The sequence below is a fragment of the Ictidomys tridecemlineatus genome, chromosome 3, assembly GCF_052094955.1.
Source record: "Ictidomys tridecemlineatus isolate mIctTri1 chromosome 3, mIctTri1.hap1, whole genome shotgun sequence".
In the NCBI taxonomy this organism is placed as follows: domain Eukaryota; kingdom Metazoa; phylum Chordata; class Mammalia; order Rodentia; family Sciuridae; genus Ictidomys; species Ictidomys tridecemlineatus.
This window is the reverse complement of record NC_135479.1, coordinates 76860620-76877406: the sequence shown is the minus strand read 5'-3', so window position 1 is coordinate 76877406 and position 16787 is coordinate 76860620. Positions and strand designations below refer to the sequence as shown.

Sequence of the window (16787 nt, the reverse complement as noted above, 5' to 3'; positions counted from 1 at the left end):
TACTATCTTGTATAGTTACCCCTGAGAATCACTAGACCATTATATACTATAGTTGATGGCCATACCAAAGGAAATGTTTCTTTCTAAAAGGACAGAATCAACTTTCACTGCAGAAACTAGGATCAAACTGTGAAAAACAATATTTATTCAACTGAATAAGAAATCAAGCAATAATTGGCAAAGATACTAGGTTTTTACAAAGCCATCTCTCCTGATTAAGCCCTTCCCAAGTGAAGAAAGTTCTTTTAGTGGTTATTTCTGTTTTAGAATAACATTTTCCACTGTCAATTTTAGCCTTCAATTTGACTCTTCATATTTTCTCATCTTGCTTGATTCCGCAAGACAAAATACCCATTTTTTGCCTTGATTTTGATCTTTATTCTTGCAAACATTTCAGTGAGAAAGAACTGAGCTTTCTCCTAGGCTGGGTCCTTTTACTGAGAGGGTTTCAATTCTGGCTACCCAGTGGCATGGTCTAAAGCGAGATGGAGAAAGAGATTTGGAGGCAGAAGCCCTTCACTCCTTGGTGCTGTAAGCACACATGAGAATTCTCTAAGTCACAGGTACAATTTCAGACAGTCACTGGAAAAAGAAAGATGAGTGGGGTCCAAGAAACCCTCTCCTCTTCCTTCTGTAAGCAGCACCTTGCCATCCTTACCTCGGGTGCTGGAAGGGGCAGAGGTAATCATCTGGGAGGGTGCTGAGTGAGTAGAACTCAGGCTGGAGGATGAAGGGCTTGCCTGGGACGAGGACAGAACAGAGACGTTGGTGACTGAGCCCTGGTACCTGGGGTTGGGATATGTGAGCTGCAAAGGGAGAAAAATCAGCATGATAGAGTTCTGAATAATCAGGACTGTAGGGCTGACAGAGAGTTGGTTCTTTTACACCCTGAATAACCAGGCCCAGTGCCGCCTGCTGTACCCTTGGCCCTGATGGAGGTCAGTCTGATGGCTGACACTAGGGATTGCCATACCACCTATGTGTACCAGGGCTGCTGAGTTACTACTATGTGCTCATCTGGTGTGCAGGACTTGGCTATCAGTAAGAAGCAGGAGAACAATCTGGCAGAGGATCTTTCCCCATGGGATTTGTGAAAGCATCCAATACTGAAGCTGGTTTTCTTGGGAAATAAGGCCTGGGAACTGAGACTTGGAATGGTATGTAGAAAGAAGGCAATTTGCTAGCTCTGAAGATAGGTGTACTGAATTGAGTTAGAGAATTAAGCAGGGTTGCCAGCCCTCAGATCAGACCCCCAAATAGAAAGGTGAGTCCTATAGGCATATCCTGCCCATTCTCCTTGGATAGCTCTAGTACCTGCATGTGGTGGTACAGATCTTCAGGAGCGTCGCCCATGGAGCTGTCACCCATCATCACCATGTTTCCTGCTTCGCTAGACGCATGTGAGGAGAGAGAGGATGATGAATGGCGGCCTGTGCCCATCAAGTTCATGGGGCTGTGAGCAAGAGTGGGAAATAGGGAGGAATCAGGCCATGGCTGAGAAAATATGCTGGGTGGTAGGGGCAGTGGAGGAATGTGTGAAATGGGCATCATCAGCCTTGGCCACCACTGGTTTGGGGCAGTTCCAGAGCCAATGTTCACACCCATCTGAGGCCTGGAATAATCCTAAGCCCCACTCTGCTGCTTGGGAGCCCCTGGTCCGGGAAGGCCTATGGGGCTGGCATAACCTCTATTTAGAGTTAAATGGTTTATAACTACTGGGTCTGATGATATTAGTGGTTTTTAAGGAAGAATTAGAGAGAAATGGAATCAAGTCAAAAATCCTATCTCTCCCTTGCTGTGGGATGTTAGTCTAAGACAGTGACTATCCCTGCTTCTAGGTTAGAGTTGTTGAATTGGGAAGCTATCAAAATAGATGGCTGTGAACTATCTGTGGGCTTCTTTCCATACCTGTGGCCATAGGCTTGCCAATAAATTTCCTCTATCAATACCAGGAAGCCCTTCATTCATTTGTTCCTTCTCATTTACATAGTGCTCAGTCTGCCATGTTGCTGTTCACCATGGAAAACAAATCTAAGTGAGAGACTCCTTTCTCTGACCTCTTCTCCCAAACCTAGCTTTCCTTCCTCAGGGACTCTGAATATCCTCAGTTGAGCAGAGTCAGGCCTGAACTTCTGACTTCTGGGCAGCCACACCTTCAATGTGCACATCACCATGTTATATTTTTCCTTAAAACAATCTATGATTCTTATTCCCCTTGGGATCAAGCCAAAAGCCTGCATGAACAAATCCCATTCAGAGTTGGGAGTTAGCCCCCTTCCACACTCTTGAATACTGCACTTGAGCCACCCCATTTTTTTTTCTGCCTAATGAGCTTCTATAATCATCCTTTAAGACTTTCCCTGATGCCTCCTCCTCTGGGTTTCTACAATAGCAGTTATATGTTTCTATCACCCAGGGAAGTAATTGGTTGGGTACAGAATGCAGATCCTGTGGCAGGAGCCATGTCAGGGCTGTGTGTGTGTGTGTGTGTAAGAGGGAATGAAAGCACTTTCTGGAACTCCTTTCCTCTGACGCTTATCTTCCAGACTTACCTTTCTGGAGGGAACCCACTCCAGTCCTAAGGCCTTACCTGTGACGATGGGTCATCTTCATGTTCTCAGGACTCATGGGACTATGGGATGCCAGAACATTTCCCCGTGGGGTGCTAGTGCCTGAACATGCAGGACTTAGCTTATCCAAACCTGGAAACTCCTGTTGAGAAATGAATGATGTTTCAGAGAATAAAGAATAAATAAATAAATATGTGGTACTAGGGAAGAGCTGGCTGGTAGTCAAAAATGTAAAAGAAACAAAAATAATCTTATAGTGTACTGCTGACTTCTTTTGGGCAGTGATTCCTTTATGACTAAACTTTATGTCCCCAACTGCACTGAGACCCAGACCAGAGGTCATGAAACCCTAGGTTGACCCCACTCAGAGAAGCTCATCTAGAATAGGCTGAAGTTAGTTTGCTCATAGGATTGTATTAATGGCCTTTTAAAAATATTTTTTAAAGTAAAGAGTAAGTAGAAAAAAGGCTGGGAAGGAGAAGAAGAATTTATTATCACTTATCAGTCAGTGGGAATGCATTTTATAAGGATTAGGGCTGGGTTTTATTAGATTGCTAAATGACCAGCTCTTAGTGACATGAGTTAAGCTGACTATGACACAGTGTATTGGGAAACAGAAAACAAAGTCCTGATGTAAGTAATTGAAAAGCAAAAATAATTCTATTTTAGCATAATTAAATTCTTACTAATTGTGTAGATTTCTTGTAGAAACCTCTAATCTCAAACCCTCTTGGGTGATAGCATATTGGTCTGTGTCTCTATCTGCTACTTTATGAAACAAAGCACAACTTTTTAGATTTTCTTAAGTCCTTCTAAATTTAAGGTGGACAAGGGCTCTAAGTCCACTGAGGATGTTTCTGAGCTCAGTCTGAAGAAGTAGCAGGTTTCCCACATTCTTCTTTCAAAGTATACATAGGGCTCAAATGTGCTTCTGCAGCCCAAGAGCACACCTTCACATTTGCACACTTTAAACCTTGAAGAGTGTGTGCAAACATTTTGTACTCTTTACTGTGGTGACCTACCTGCCCATGTGGCAGAGAACCTCACCCTACCATGGCCAGGCTCTCATCTAGATGGGAAATCTGCAAACAGCAGAGACCAGCTAAGCTGGCAGGAGACAGTGTAATGAGAGATGATGGAATACCCATCAGATACAGTGACTCTACTAAAGTTCTTTAAATGGATACCCCAATTTTAGGGGAAACATTAATTCTCTTAGTGTTTCACATTGTAACACGATGAGAGAATCCTAACAGGAAGGAAAAATTATAGGCACTCTAGGTTTTCCTTTGGAAAGTGTGCTTACCTTCTAAACTATGACAAGCTTATTTTTACCTTTCATGCTGCCCATATTTACACAGAAATAGACTGAGGCCTGTCCTAGTACACTGGAGATACTAAAGTGACAAACTGCAGCAGCTAAGAACAAAGCAGGATAATTCCAAGCTGGTCAAGCCCATTGAGTCTGAGTGGTCCAACTTTCCCCAGTGACTCCTGTAGCCAGGAGTCACCCTTAAAGTGGAATTTCTTATCCATGACAGCCCGACCCAGCATCTAATATCTCTACCTAGTTGCCTCCATCATACTTCTACTTGGTGGTCTTAGATATTGAGAGCTTTGCTTGGGAGGCAGATAGCAGATAATTGGGATTATATCCCTTGAGATATGGGAACCAGGTAGGAGGCCTCTCTAGAGTCAGATCCATGACTGAGAATGAGGTGAGGGTATGATGTGAACAGGGAATTCAGGGACACCTGAACCCTATTTATAGCAGCAAGGATTCTCTAAAAGACCAGCCAAGGAAAACTAGTCCTGGAATACATGTCCTCCCTCTGTATGTCAGTCCATGGGCCAAACCTTGCTACGGAGGCTGAGGAGCCAAGACAGAATTAGGGAGAACTTCTGGGTCCTGGTCTAGCCCTAGAACCTGTCTGGCTTCTCTAAAAGCAGCCAGATAAAAGTGCTGGGTGCCAAAGCCTTTCTCTGATGTGACTCTGGGTCACTCGACATCATAGAGGAAGTTGGGATTGGAAGTTGGAAGGTCTAGATAGAGTAAGGAGGGAAGAAAAGAAAGGGAAAGGGAGATAGAGAAAGAAGATGAAGATAGGGAGAGAGGAGAAGAAAGTTTTGGAGAGAGGGCTGATTCAGGCCATGCCTTAACTCTTGGTTATTGGAAGGAAAACATTTCTAAAGAGATCAGTACATGTGGGCCATATATGTTAGCTCTTTTCCTCTGCATATGGAAAATTCTATCACCAGCACAGTGCAATGAAAAAGATTATTTGCCTTTGAAACTGACTTTTTTGAGACTGAGTGAGGGAGAGGATTCTGAGCATCCTTGCCCTGGATATAGCACTCATCCCTGCCTCCTGCCCCTCTGAGGTGGAGACAGCTTCTCCCTTCTATCCTCTTTCAACCTCCCTCCATATTTCTTTGGCTGTGGCACAGGTCCAAAGGATATGGCACCTGGTTCTACTGAAGAAGGGGCAGGCCAGGGATCAGCTTACATGGTAGAGACTGGCCCGCATCATCTGGAACTGATCAATCAGCTTCTTGTGTAAAGGCCGCATTTCTGGGTGCACAAACTTCTCATGAACAGCTAGACCAACTCCAAGGATATGAACCTATGAGGGTGTCAAACAAGGTCTTTCTGTTAAGCAAGGAGAACCTTAGTCATCTTACAGTGCCTGGCCCTTCCCACCAGCTGTAGGCCTCTAAGTTTTGTAAGCCATACCTGCTCCTGCATGAGCTCCTTGAGTTGGGTGATCTTCTCAGCGTCTCCTGGGTGCTTGGTGATATAATCTTTATCAAAAAAGGCCTGTAAAGTCAAAGGCCAGGTCAGGAAGACTTCCCAGGATTACTACCTAGATGGGGCCCCAGAGGCCTGACTCCAAAGGTGTCCTAAAAGGTAGCCAGGCTGCCACCTCACAGATATATATATCAGAACCTCCAACCTAGCCTGTTGAAAACTCTGGCAATCAGAGATGTGTTTTTCTGCCTGAGAAGGACTGGAGATGGCTAAGTTATCTGAGCCTGAATGCTGGCCCTAGATCCTCATGGAACCTGGATGGCCTGATTAGGACAGGTAGGACTGGTGGGTCCAGAAGTGGGGGCTAGCCTCTTAGCCATCTTACATTTCACTTTTCATGAAGGGTTGGCTTCTGGTATTCCCTTGGGAGGCCACTTAACATTCTTCCAAATCAGACAGATTATCCATCTGTCAGAGCTCAGGAAATAAAAATGGTAAAAAGGCTCCACCAGAGAGCTTTGCCATGGAAATAGAGTTTCAAGGAGGCTATAGCCTCTTTCTGAACCATCCCAATCTTTTTGAGCCAGGAGAGGGCTAGCTGGGAAGGCTTCCTAAGGACTCTGCAATCTTGAGAAGAGAAGCCTGAAAACTGCCTTCTCAGTCAGGCTGCCTGTGTGGGTTTGGTGTAGGGCCCCAGCTTACCTCCTGGTAGCGTGCAATGCCTCCATTGACAGCTGCATCGATAACGCCATTCAGGCACATGCTGAGCAGGTTGATGTTGCCGTGTACCTGTTTGTGCTGATACTGGCTGATCAAGGCCCGCAGCTCTTGGTTCTTATTCTCAACCACCTGGATGGCATTTTCCAAAGGGCTTACTTCCACCTGGGGGCACACAGCACAATGTCCTTCCAAGAATTACAATAATCCCTCATCATGTACCTGAGAGTAGGGATCCATGACCTGTGATGCTGATTCCCCTTCCTTGATCCTGTGAACTTGGGACTCCCTGGGCCCTTTCTACTGTTATCTTTTGATTTATAGATACTTGGAAGTATAGCAAGTAGTGAAGTATAGCAAGTGGTGACTTGAACCATGGTTTCTGATCACCTCATGGCTGCATTTGCACTGGAACTTCCTGTGCAAAGGTACAGGTCAAGATGGCTCAGTTGCCCTGGTGACAATGAAGAGGCTCTGTGCAAAAGTGCAGAGCTATGTCAGTCAGGACCTTGAGCTCAGGTACCAACTCCCAGGGATAGAGAATTCTGAGCATAACAAGATAACCCTAATGTCTTGCCAGTACTGCATCCTTCAGATTGCTTGCTTTGCTGAAACTTTCCCACAAATAACTTTTGATGAAACCAATATAATAAATGTGCTGTACTAGCTCTGGGTCATCATCCTCCATCGAGGATGATGTCCCACCTGGCTTCAGCTTTTTCTATGTGTACCTGTCTTTTCTCAATCCCCCATTGCCCCTCACTGGTTTCCTGAATTAACAGCCTCATTTAAGAGATGGGCTGTGGCAGTGAAGAGCACTAGTTCTGAAATCAGAGAGCTCTGGCCTCCTGAATCTCAGAGAATGGTTTTCTCATTCGTAAACTGGGAAGTTAAAAATACTTGTTGCTGAGGGATAATGTGTGGTTTAGATGAGAGAAGGTACACAAAGCTCCCAGCACAGGATTGACCTGGGGGAGCAAAGACCAGATAGGTGGACAAAGTTCTTTCTTTCTTCAATCCTTAGAGGAAGCTCCTCAGAGCCAGGGCTGAAGAAGTAACTGTGAAGCTCAGGCCCATCAGAGGCAAATCTCACCAGTTCCCTCCTCTCTACTTCAAACCACCGAGAGATGCCAGGCAAGCTGTGGGTCAGGGTCAGCGTGGTGCGCTCAATCCACAGGCTCTGTAGGAAGGGTACAGACAGGTTTAGGCAGTTGGGCAAGGTTTGCCATTCCCTACCTACATGAGGGATGCAACAGTGGTGAGTTGCCAAGAAAATGGGGCTTTCCCCTGGATCTGGTATAAATACTGCCACTGCTTTCCCAGTTTGTTCACCTTGAATTCATTCTCCTTGTCCTTTGGGCCTTTGTGGAAAGGCCTGTCGTACCGGAACTTCCTCACATTGTTGACGCGATAGAAGCTCTTGACACGATCTGGGACCCTATCCATCTGCAGAACATCCACATATTCTGGAATGGGTGTCACTGCATAGATCTGCAAATCTGGGCATGAAGTTAAGGGAAAATCCAGACTTGTCAAAGAGACAGACTTGAGTGGTTCACCTCTGTCATATCGTCAAAGGACAGAAGGCCCAGGCAGCATCATCTCCTGGCAGCAATGGTGGAGGCAGTATCGTTTCAAGGGGCAGATTAAACCCATATACAGTTAGATAAATCTATCTTTCTGCCTTCTTTCCCTCCCTGCTCTTTCATTGAACCTCATGAGCACTTGGCGAATTGATCCCCAGGTCAATCCTGTGGCAAATGTGAGATAGCAAGAGTTAAGTATTCTCTGCTGCCCCTTTAAGAAAAAAGGGAGCCCATGTGATGGGCACACCTATAATCCCAGCTACTTGGGAGTTCGAGGCTAACCTCAACAACTTTGCAAGACCCTATTTCAAAATAAAAAATAAAAAGGACTGGGGGTATGGCTTAGTGGTAAGTGCCCCAGGTTCAATCCCTAGCATCACAAAAAAAAAAAAAAAAAAGATGGGAAAAAGTTAGGAGAACACATACTCATCTCATGGGAGTAAGAGAAGGTTGTAAGGACCCAAGAAAACTATTTATTACAGAACAGCTTTTCAATAAAATACTGTCTGGAGTCTTTATGGAGAGAAAAATGGGATTCTGCTTACCCTCCCCATTCTGGAACAAGTTTTCCACAGTCATGGTGACTGTCATGTAAGGAAGCTGTTCAGCTCAGTGGGTAGTGAAAGGCCAGCCAATGTTAGGAATGAGACTTCTAAGGGCTACCAAAACACAGAACCTCCCTATATTTTCCCCTTCTCTATATCTCTAGCTCTTTGTTCCACTCAAAATGACAAAGACCTGGGGCAATAATATTACTCAGGTAAGTGGAATGGGAGTAGGACATATAACAGATATGGTATCCCTGTGATAAAAGCCCTGGTGGGACCCCAATCGCTCTGCATAGTAACTTGCTACCTGGGCAGGCCCCTCAGAACGTAGAATGGAGACTAAGGTACTGGTAGTCACAAGACTGAGAAGCATCCCCTTAACGCCCTGCTGATGACCACACATAATTAAGGGTATGTTACTCTTCTGTGAAGCAAGAGTGTCATATTAAGTAAGGGTTCAGTGATGAGGACACACACAGATTTAGGACTGGATGATCTAAGTAAGATTGGAAGGCCATTCACATGGTAGAGGGGCAGGCTGACTGGATGGGTCTCACATCCCAGGACCCTGCCCTCCTCCCCCTACCAAGTGTCGAAAGATACACTGGGCATCACATTGTAGGATGGCATCATCTGGATGGTTGGGGTGCTGCATGGCAACGGCTTGTGGGAACTCACTGAGCATCCTTTGCTGGAAGGCCTCCAGCCTCTCATAGTCATGGCCACGGCATACATATTCTTTGTTCTGTCAAACACATGAGAGCACATTCTGTTTCTTGCCTGGAGCCCCCAAACTCCAAACAGGAGTCAGTAGTTACTCATCTTACAAATGCATCCTAGGAACCTCCTCTGTACTAGGTTCTGTGGGGACAAAACTCAGTTCATATCCTAAGGGAAATAATGGTTGAGGAGGTAGATAAAGGGAGAATTTTGTTGTGGTGTGGCAGCCCTGTGGGGTGGGTATAGGCAGCAGTGAGTTCTTTTCCTGTGTGGAATTTCATATCTTACAGTGTCCTATAAATAAAGATTAAATTCTACTTAAAAAAAAAAAACTTCACTGGGTTAGGGTTGTGGCTCAGTGGGAGGAGTGCTTGCCTAGCACACATGAGGCCCTGGGTTCAATCCTTAGCACCACTTAAAAATGAAGCAAAGATATTGTATTTATCTACAACTAAAAAAAATAAAATAAATATTTAAAAAATTCACTAAAATAAGACTATCATAACTGTTCAACTGCTATTACTAGGTCTATGCTCAGTCATTTCTTCAACTCTGTTTAAATTCCAGCTCAGCCTTCTAGGAAGTAGTGGAGAGAAAGGGTTACTATGATTGGGTCAGAGAATTGGCTGCCTAGAACAGGCTTCCATATCTAAACTTAGTGCTCAGCAGTTCCCACAGGCCAGGAACGAAGTGGACCATCCTCTGTGTTCTTTCAAACCAACTGTTCTCTATCCTAGCTGTATGAGGTACTTTATAGCCAAGAGGAAAAACCACTGTCTCTGATGACAAACCCCAAGAGGCAGGCCTTTTTGGTAGCTACAGAATAATATAGCATATGAAAACAGAGTTGAAGGTGACAGCCAGTCCAGTCAGATAAAGCCAAATGCCTTCTGTTAACCAGTCAGTTCTTTAGAAAGAAATATCCAGTAGAATAGGCAAAAAGGAAAAGAAAGAATACAAGTTTTAATTGAACTATGTGTATAACATATAAGTTCTTATCACTACCTGAATGGACTTACCCGAAGAAAAAAAGGAAATTTCCGGCCATAGAAGCCGACCCGAAAGAATTCAGGCTCCAGGCGTTGCTGCTCCATAATGTTGTCGTAGTAGCTAGCCTCCATTTTCTGTAAAAAAGAAGGGTGATTGCTTTCAGGTTGGCTTGACTGCTTTTGGTGTCCAAAGTAAGGTCTCCTAGGCCCAACTGGACACTGTCTTCTGGAAAGGAATTATGGTAGCCCAATCTAGCTGAGAAGGAACTGAGCCCTAGCCAACCTGTCTCCAGGGGGTTGCTTCATGGAAGAGGAAGTCCTCCTTCTTCATTGCCATCTGATGGTGGGATGGAGACAGGTCTGTTTACTGCAGCCCTATGAAGCTGCTCTGAATGTCCTCCCAGGGTGTGGGCTCAGCCCCATGGTCCCATGAAGACTTGAGTGATACACTTTTTTTTTTCTTTAGTACTGAGGATTAAACCTGGGCCCTGTGCATGCTAGGCAAGTGCTATACCACTGACCTACATCGCCAATCCTTTAATTTTTTTTTTTTAATTTTGAACTGGATGCAGTGGCACACACTTGTAATCTCAGCAACTCAGGAGGCAGAGGCAGGAAAATAATAAAGTAACCCCCCACTGGGTATTTAACTCAGTGGTAGAATGCCCCTGGTTTAATCCCAAGTATCTCAAAAAGAGTAGGCTGGCCTTGAATTTTTGATCCTCCTGACTCATCCTCTTGAGTAGCTGGGATTATAAGATGTACCATTACACCCAGTTGAGGGGCACATATTTAATATGGACTTTTTCTGCCTAAGAATTTCTGATTTTGATTGATACTATACCAGCTGACACCTGATGGGGGTTGCTTATAGCTGCCTACCAACAATTCTCAGTATCATTTGTTCCCATTAGTCAAATTCCATCCATTCTTGTTCATCTATCATCTAACTAAAGATGCTAACAATAGTGAGGAAGGCTCAGTTGCCAGAATCCCTGGCACTGCTTCCAGTTTAGGAAATTTAAACTTGAAAAGTTTGTGATAGCATTATCAAGGTTAGTAAGTTTTTTTTTTTTTTTTTTTTGTCTTGACTGACTTGATTTTACATTAGAAGCCAACTTTGATTGGGAAGACAATTCTCCTGAATTCAATCAAGCCAGCCTGCCATGGAGCAGTGACCTTCAAAAATCAGTCAAGAAGTTACTTCTGGGGAACCATGCTCAAACTCCATCTGGACCAGGGAATCTCCAGAGGAGAGTTAGCCACAAGGGTGAGGGTGCAGGGAAGAGTAAGCTGAGGACTGTTGACCTCTTTTTGCTGGTGAAATCAGTGGCTGTTAGGATTCAGAACCAAGCACCTGCAACCAGGAAAAACTTGGTGCAGACCTTCAAAGTCCATAGGACATCTGAGTTTCTTTTTGAATACTTTGCTTCAAAGAAGGGGGCAAGGACAACGTACAAAACTGATAAGTTAAAGTGGGGAAGCTCTTATAATAAAGTTTTTAGATGAAGCATCCTCCAACAAAAACATTTCAGGAAAAGCTTCTTCATATAGTTGAGCTGACACCCCCCCTTAAAACTCCCACCCTATTGAGCCTATATTGGCCTCTCCCTTTCCTGAGCACCAGTGGCCCTTAAGGGGGCCAGATCACAACATCATTTGTCTGGTGTGTGTTCTGGTTTCCCAGTCAGACTGCAAGTATTTTGAGGGTATCATCATAGCCTCTACTTCTCCTGTACTGCCCAGAGCACTAAATCAAGGTCCTTATGCCTCACTCAGAAACTTATGTCAGGAAAGTCTAGGCACCTCCTTTTGGGCTGGGGTAGGGGAAAGGGCCAAAGCTCACCCGAATCCAGCTGAGGCTCTGATAATCATAGAGGCTTTCATACTGACATGCCAGTTCTCTGCACAGTGGAATCCCAAACTCCCAGCTCTGCATCAGAAATGGAAACAGGGCTTTAGTATTTCAGACATTAAACACATCAGACAATACAACAAAAGGTCTCCTGCTAGCTCCAATTCATATGTTACAAGGAGTATACACTTTAAAATCAAGGTGCAGAGCATGACAAATAAATGTGGCTTTCTAGCTCAAGCACAGCTTTCTGGTCTCTGCTAAATGTTTCTGCTTCCAGACCTTTTTCTGACTGCCTCATCAATGTACATTTTTCTGTACATTTCCATTTGATTGCTTTGAAGTTATCTTAATTTTTTGTTGTATTAGTCTTGATTAGATTATAAACTGCAAGAGGGCAGAAACCCTATTTAATTTATCCTTAGAGCCTAGAACAATGGCAGTCGTATATCAGGGTTTACTAAAGCTTTAATAAGTTAATAAAGGGAACACAGAATTATAAAATAAGGTTACTTAAGCTCAGAAACAAGTAGGGATACCAAAAAGAATGTAGCTACCCAAGGACTTGGTAGTAGGCCTGGGACTTCCTTTTTTAAATTAGGCTTCAGATGATCCTTGCCTAGTCAGATCCCAGGCTGTTTTGTAATGTGGCTCCTGCTGTGATTACAGGATCATCCAACAGATGCTTGAGGAAGGCTATAGTGGAATTCATTAAAAGGCAATATTGTTGATTTCTCTCACTTTTTTTTTTTAAGTTTAGTATTTTCTCTTTCTAGGTTAGACTGGGAATCATTTTACTTGATATTTTACCCAGGCTTTTCTCCCTAACTTCTAAATACTAATTAAAGTTTATTATAGGAAATTTCATGTATATAGAAGAGTAAAGAGCACAGAATAATGAACCATAGGTACCCATCATCCGTCCTCAATACTGATCAACTTAAGGTTGTTCATGTATCAGTCACAGTCCATCTATTTACTCCCTCCCATAGTTTCTGAAGCCAGTCTCAGATATCATGTAACATCTCTACCAATAAAAGTATAATATGAATCTTTAAATAATGACTATTAAAAATACTCTTGGAATAGCATCAGAAAGAAGGAAAAGTTTCATTTGAGGTTGTAGTTTTCTAAAAGAGCTGATTATTTCTATCCTTTGAAGCCATTAATTCCATATGGATTGAAACTGAAGGACCAATTAAAAATCCTGAAACAAACCCAAGAGAATTTTAAATAGACCCTGGCTTTCTGCCCTGATACAATGCCTCTGCCTCAGTGAGCCAGAAAACCTCTTGTACCACCATATCACAACTTTCAAAGGGACACATGTCAGTCCTCCCTCAGCTCCAAGTGCTGCCTGGGCAGGTTGCAGCCAACAATTCATAATAGGGTCTTCCTGGCAGGCAGCTCCATAGAGGCTGGCTAAGAAACTGAGCTATATACAGACTTCTGCCCAGCCCATCAAGAGCCACTCTATGGGGGACTGCTCATTTAGGTGATAAGGACCCCAAATGGGACTAAAGGCACTTTTCCTGCTGATGGTAGGTCCCTATAAAACAGATATTTTCCATTTAATCAATGCACATCTGTCTTGTTGGTATCTCTGCCCTAAATTTTAAATTTATTCTTTTTAGTTCTATACAACACCAGGATACACCCTGATATAATCACAAAAGCAGGGAGCACAACCTGCTCCAACTCAGTCCCTAGCACTCCCCTGCCCCTCTTCCTCTCTCCACTCCACCTATCCCTCTTCAATCTATTTACAGTTTACCTTTTTTTTTTTTTTTTAAATTAGAGTCTTGTGGATTCACTCAATGCTGGGACCCACCGTGCCATGTTCATGCATACAAAACGCTACAAAATTCAGTCAGATTCATTCTACTGTTCTTCCCTTTTCCGGTCCCTTCTTGGTCTTCCTCAATCCCTTTCATCTACTCTACTGATCTTTCCTCTGTTTTGATGAAATTCCCTCCCCCCCTTTTTTTCTCTCTCTTTTTAATCCCTGCCCCCTTGTTTTGGATTAGCTTTTGCATATCAGAGAAAACATTTGACCTTTGACTTTTGGGGACTGTCTGCCCTATTTTGTAACTTGCTCTTCTAAGGTGCTTCCCTCCTGCAATTGGCTTCAGAGTGAGGCAGGACCAACCCACCACTCTGCCGGTCTTGAGAGGTGTGCTGAATCACTGATAGGTCTGGGAGCTTTTAGAGTTGCCTCTGTTTGCAGATAGGAAATGTTTGATGCATCCTTATCTACATCTTTCCCTTGCTTTCTCTCCTTTAGGCAGGAGGCAAAGCTAACTCTAAAACCCCTTACTAATGCCTGAGACCCAGTTGCATTTACCAGTTCTGGTAGATATGTGCCTTTACACATCCTTGTTAGCCCCTCAAAGAAATAGCATTAAAGTTGCACTAACCCAGGACATCCTCAAAAGTCAAATAGAACACGAAGGGAAAGGCCTGGGTCTCAGTCTGGCATTCTTCAAAACTCAATACCCATGGTATTAATCTTTTCTAAGGATAGAAATAAAATACTCTTTTAGAAAAATAGAATCTCAAATGAAACTTTTCCTTCTCCCGGATGATATTCAAATAGTATTTTATAAAGCAGTCCTGGGGCTGGGGTTGTGGCTCAGAGGTAGAGCCACAAGGCACTGAGTTCGATCCTCAGCACCACATAAATGTAAAATATTGTGTCCACCTAAAACTTAAAAATAAATTTAAAAAAGCAGTCCTTCCTTATTTGAAGATTCATATTGTACTTTTATTAGTGGAATTATATACACATAATATCTTTTTTTAAAAAATATTTATTTAGTTGTAGATGAACACACAGTATCTTTATTTATTTTATGTGGTGCTGAGGATTGAACCCAGTGCCTCACGCATGTGAGGTAAGCACTTTACCACTGAGCTACAGCCTCAGCCCCATACATAATATTTTAGCATAAGTCATTCCTTCAGAGGATTGCAGGTCATAAGTGAATCCTCAAGCAGGAGAGCTCAAGCTTCTCCTGCCCAAGATGATTGGCTTAATTCTGATGGTCTTTGTGCCTGACAAATAGAGGCGAGAGACCTCTCTCTGGCTTCTTCTGTCTGTTTCCTCTACCTGAAAATGAAGAATCAACTCCCATTTTCAAACCTGATCCTCCTTCTTGAAGCTTCACTCTGCTTGTACCCTGTCTCTTTGAAGTTTTCCCTGTCTCCTTGTTTGACTGGGACAGTTTGCTGTCCTGCCTTGGAGCAAGTTCCTAGATTAACCTCACTCTAGGAGAGAATGGTCAGACTAGGCTATGGTCATGAGTCTCTTGGGTACCTAAAAAATGAACATGGAACCAAAGGAGATTGGTTTATCTATTTAAAGCAGACAGCAGAGATGCTGGAAATATGTTCAAGAAAATTCAGTGCAGGGTTGGGGTTGTAGCTCAGTGATAGAGTGCTCGCCTCACATATGTGAAGCCCTGGGTTCAGTCCTCAGTACTACATAAAAATAAATAAATTAAATAAAGGCATTATGTCCATTTATAACTAAAAAATATTTTAAAAATTCAGTGCAGGCCTGACTTATGAGGTAGGGTGTGTTAGCAGTGCTGAGGGCTAGACCTTCTACACCAGTAGCTTTCCCTTACTCTTTCTTTTTCTGTTCTCCTGTTGTCCAAGGTGGCTTTTCTCTTGGTGCCAACATCCCTTCCCCACAGGAGCATTTTTCCTAAATGGCAGGTTTTGCTTTTCTGGAGCCATTAAAAACTGAATGCTTTTAAGAACTGGTTAACCTCAGGGCTTGATTCTACTGGAAGCTGAGGTACAAGAAGAGAGAGGGTGGACTTTGTGCACAAGACTAAGAGAATAGACCTGGTAAATGGCCCTTGGAAGATGAGCTCACAAAAAGGTTCACTGAGTGATTTATACCAAAGGTAGAGTTGCTGGATGGAGTAGGGAAATGCCCAAGAAGGTGGCTTATAGAACTTGCTAGTCCTTTTCTTCTTCCTGTCCATTTATTGTACTTAGTCAGGTTTTGTGCTTTACTCCTTACTGCATATTAATACTGCTTTCCTATGTGCTACTATAGTGTGGAATGAAGAAGGGGGCCATTAATGCTCAAAGGTCCCATCAGCAAGCTCAATAAAATCAGGATAATTCTCCACTCTGCATTCTATGCCCATGGAAAGAAAATAAATAATAAACTAAAGCACATACATACTGATATCATGCTTATCACCTTCCTTCTGGGCCAGGAGGGCTTGCGCTGGTTATGTGGTTATTAGTAGCTCCAGTTGGCTGGTGGCAGGAAGACATGCCCACAAGTGTGCCACTGAGGGACCCTAAGTCAGGTCCTGGACCCCAGAAGGGGAAGAGGCTTTGAGTTAGCATGGTAAACCAGGTATGTAGGTTGACTGAGAGCAGAGCAAGAGCCTCTCTTATGGGCACAAAATCTTCTGCAATTTTGGAAAGGTTCTTGCTTCAGTAGTGAACTTTGTATGGGTGAATATTTTCTTATATAGAAGCATTCAGTGTTATTTAAAAATGAAAAATGTTTCTGATTTATGGGTAAAAGCCATTAATATTTAAATCTTTCTTTCTGGTGGTGAAAAAAATTCATTTTAAAACACTAGTTTCTATTTGTTTGAGGCAGGAGCTTGGCCACTATAGTTCCTTTGATGGATCCTATTTCAAATTTTAAAATGTGCTCAAAGCTGAGTAATGAGAGAACAATTTCAACAGAGTTATATACACCCCGTCTATCCAGGGCACCCAACAGTAGGTATTCAGAGGGCCTCTTGAGAAGCTCTACCAGGGATGGGATCAGGATGGCCAGGATGCCCCAAAGAAGCCTGAATCAGCACTGGCAGTTCAACCAGAAGCAAGCTTAATTTAGAATAACCCCAATATGAGAGAAGACCATACTGTAGGTAAAGGAAATTAAAAACAAGAACTTATACCAACAACAGACAGTGCAGGACTCCTTTGGCTATGGTTACCATCCATTCATTTTTACTGTTTACATTTTCTTAAGCATCAAATTAAAAAGCCACATTAATTCTTCAAGTATATA

The 16787-nt window shown here is 43.3% G+C and overlaps 1 protein-coding gene and 1 long non-coding RNA gene across 16 annotated transcripts in view; one reads left to right on the top strand and one right to left on the bottom strand.

Annotated features, from left to right (window-relative positions):
• Dock3 (dedicator of cytokinesis 3) overlaps positions 1–16787 on the bottom strand; it is a 586580-nt gene that overhangs the window by 14042 nt on the left and 555751 nt on the right. For 13 of the 15 annotated variants that reach the window (XR_013436504.1, XM_078043258.1, XM_021727520.2 and 10 more), the window contains 11 exons: positions 11726–11812; positions 9910–10014; positions 8774–8915; positions 7369–7535; positions 7130–7216; positions 6022–6201; positions 5305–5388; positions 5078–5194; positions 2591–2712; positions 1315–1453; positions 659–806 (listed from right to left, as the gene is read on the bottom strand). Coding sequence is in view for 14 of the 15 variants with exons in the window: in XM_078043258.1 (XP_077899384.1) it covers positions 659–806; positions 1315–1453; positions 2591–2712; positions 5078–5194; positions 5305–5388; positions 6022–6201; positions 7130–7216; positions 7369–7535; positions 8774–8915; positions 9910–10014; positions 11726–11812 (1378 nt within the window). In the remaining variant the exon portion in view is untranslated. The remainder of the gene's footprint in view (positions 1–658; positions 807–1314; positions 1454–2590; positions 2713–5077; positions 5195–5304; positions 5389–6021; positions 6202–7129; positions 7217–7368; positions 7536–8773; positions 8916–9909; positions 10015–11725; positions 11813–16787) is intronic. The other 2 variants (XM_021727522.2, XM_040269768.2) reach the window with 1 other exon arrangement.
• Positions 1–16787, top strand: part of LOC110598329 (uncharacterized) — a 34911-nt gene that overhangs the window by 14984 nt on the left and 3140 nt on the right. The gene's annotated exons all lie outside the window — the stretch shown is intronic.